At 35.9% G+C, this 3314-nt stretch overlaps 1 protein-coding gene across 1 annotated transcript; it reads right to left on the bottom strand.

Moving 5' to 3' along the window:
- Positions 1-402: 402 nt before the first annotated feature.
- On the bottom strand, positions 403-1604 carry LOC110566712 (eukaryotic translation initiation factor 2 subunit 2-like). The gene has a single exon (XM_060368308.1). It carries the CDS (start codon positions 1428-1430, stop codon positions 432-434), a length of 999 nt encoding a protein of 332 aa, XP_060224291.1. The 5' UTR covers positions 1431-1604; the 3' UTR covers positions 403-431.
- Between the last annotated feature and the right edge of the window lie 1710 nt (positions 1605-3314).

The raw sequence follows: 3314 nt of genomic DNA, 5'->3' as shown, positions 1-3314 counted from the left end.
TTTAAAAATTCTAATAAAGTAACACAAAGAAAAGATAGTTTCTACATGTCAAGTATTTGTTTTTTTTTGTTTTGTTTGTTTTGTTTGCTAAATTTAATGAGTACATTATTGTAGAAAAGAAAACTGGAGGACAGATCAAATTGAAAGAATTACTGTTATAATAACTTTAATTTATCTTGCATTTTACAGAAGCCTATGAACGATTTTAAAAAGCACCTCCTTACCATCACGCTCTGACAGGTGTTAAAGTAGGCAACTAGTATGTCAACAGCTTCAGTATCAGCATCTTGCAAGGATTTCAGATCAATCACTCGCCAAAGAACTTGGCAGCTTTCTATCTTGTTTTTAACTCAATGGTACATCCACTCTGATGGTAACCTGTCCAGCCAGCTCTCCACCACATTTTGGAAAAATCAATGGTGATTAGCAAATTAGTTAGCTTTGGCACGGAGCTGTGCTCGCTTGCCTGTGACAGCCTGGAAGCCAGTTTTGATACTGGCAACAGAGCATCGAGAATGACAAGTTTCACACTGTAAGAAATAGAGTCGGGTGTCCTTCTGTAGGATTGTGTCCGGTGATCTGCATGTGTGACAAGTGACGTACTCCTTGATATATCTTCTCAAGACATTTTCTATCTGTTTCTGTTGGAATCTTCCTTTGATTACAAGTTGGTTATTACCATCCATAGAACCACTTGTACCCAATTCTGCCAATAAAAACGCAAGGAGATGTTTGGGTTGACAATATAATAGTTTACAGATATCTGTAAAATTGACAAAAGAAGTTTTCTTGATTCCTACTCGGACAACCTGTGGAGGTTTCATAACAAATTTCCTCTTCTCTCCAGCAACCATGTCTGGATTCTTTTCTCTCATAATGTTGAATACTCGGTTCAGCAACTCCTCATATGTGTAGTCCCTTTCTGGGCCTGCCCAAGCAGGCCCAGTCCGGTTACTGAATGAAATGCCATCATCTTTTTTGCTGTCTTCATCTTCTAAAGCTTCGTCTTTTTCTAGTATTTCATCTTCATCTGGGAATTTGACATTCTTCTTCTTCTTTTTATTGCCAAGCATGATATCAAGGTCATCCTGTGGCTCAGCTCGCTCTTGAGCATCATTGTCAATCTTAATATCCTTTACACCATCTTCAGCTTCATCAATATCAAATATCTTTTTTGTTTTTTTCTTCTTTTTCTTTTGATTAACAAAGTTCAAGTCATCTAAGTCATCAGAAGCATCTTTTTTCCTACTGTCCTCTTCATCGGCTTCCACATCTTTGTCTTCAGTTGGTTCTGGCTCCACTTCTTTTGTCTCTGAAGGCTGAGTTTCTTCTGTCTGAGCATCACCTTCTTCATCTAAGATAAAAGGCTTCTTCTTCTTCTTTTTCTTTTTGCTCATAGTAGGATCAAAAATCATCTCGTCCCCAGACATGGCTGTTGTTCGCGCGGGTTCAGCACGGATGAGAAGTCAGGCCGGTCGGCTTCAGACACAGGAGTCAGCGTAGCTCTTAACCAATACTTCTCAGAGCACCACGCTAGGCTCTTGCATCAGCGAAAGGGAACGACACCCCGCCCTCCTCTCAGACATTGGAAGTGCGCCTGCCCAAGTATTTGTTTTCTATTTTCACAATGCAATATATAGTAATTTCTAGCTAATGCTATATTTAAATTTTATGATATTTTCATAAATATGACTCCTAAAAATTTCAAAGTCTCCAGTACCATAAAATCCAAACCTACAATTATGATTAAATAGCAGAAGAGCATTTGGGATTGAGGTTCTAATAGCCCTATGCTTCCTGTTTTTTGAATGGACAAGATTATGAGTGAGAGAGTAATAATGAAAAAAAAAAACAAAAAAAACCAAAATCTCCACATAGACAGTATCAGAAACAAAGACTGAATGAAAAATTACAAAATATATGAAACAAGAAATCTGGATTCTGTCATCAGAAAATCTTACTGCCTCACAGTGAGGTTATAAGCGTGATGACAGTGTAGAAAGTGAAAGATTAAAGTTCACTGACAATGGAAGGAGCAGATTTCCATTTTGCACTTAAAATGGCCCTTAGTGTTGGTTATCACTCCCCATATTCCTTCCCTTACCAATGTCTTCCATTCTATTCCCATCTAACTTCCCTCTTCCAGTTTTTCCTTTCTCTCTCCAAAATATATTCTCTTTTCCTTAACTTGGGAGATCCTCTACTCTTGCCTCATTCCTTACTAGGAACCTACTCTTTGTGGTTTTATTAATTTAAGCATGAATATTAAAGGGTTAACAGCATGTAAGATACAACATAAAATATTTAACTTTGTGGGTATGGCTTATCTCATTCAGGATGATTTTTTATAGCTACACCTATTTACCTGAAAAAATAAATTTTAACCTCTGAATATCTCATTGTGTAAATATATCATTTTCATTTTCTGTTCATCAGTTGAAAGACATAGGCTTTTTCTAAGTTCTGGTTATTATGAATAAATGTTGAATGTAGGAGTACTTTGGGCACATGCCCAAGAATGGTGAAGCCAAATCTTGAGGTAGATCTATTCCTATATTTCTAAGGAAGTTATCACTTTTTGCTGCTTATTTGCAAGCATGAGCTGCCATTTTCTTTGCTGAAATTGGTCATTCTGGCTGTTGTAAGATGAAATTTGAAGTAGTTTTCATTTGGATTTTCATAATGTCTAAGGATGTTGAATATTTCTCTTTTTTTAGCATTTTGTCTTTCATCTTTTGAGAATTTAAGAATTTGTTTTGTAACCACTTTTTTTTTAAGTTGGCTTACATGTTTTTGTGAAAAATGTTTGGGTTTTTTTGATCTTTATACATTTCAGATATTAATCCTTTATCAGATGGGTAATTGGTAAAAATATTTTCCCATTTTGTAGCATGTTTCTTTGTTTGACTGGTAGTGTTCTTTGCGATATACCCATTTTGTAGCATGTTTCTTTGTTTGACTGGTAGTGTTCTTTGCGATATACAAGTTTTTCTGTTTCAGGAGCTTTCTGTACCTGTGCTATCAACATTCTGTTCAGAACTCCTTTTTCTTGTGCCAATGTGTTCATTTCTACTGCCCACTTTCTCTTCTATGTGGTATAGGATCTTTGGTCTTATGTTGAGATCTTTGATCTATTTGGAGTTAAGTTTCATGCAGAATGATAAATACGGATATTTGCCTTCTTCTACATGCAGCCATCCAGTTAGACCAGCATTGTTTATTAAAGATGTTATTTTCTCCATGAGCATTTTTTACGTCTTTTTCAAAAACAAGTATTTTGCTGGATCAACTTATATATGTCTTCATTGTGATTC

This window comes from Meriones unguiculatus, chromosome 15, assembly GCF_030254825.1.
Source record: "Meriones unguiculatus strain TT.TT164.6M chromosome 15, Bangor_MerUng_6.1, whole genome shotgun sequence".
Taxonomy (NCBI): Eukaryota; Metazoa; Chordata; class Mammalia; order Rodentia; family Muridae; genus Meriones; species Meriones unguiculatus.
This window is presented reverse-complemented; position numbering and strand designations above follow the sequence as displayed.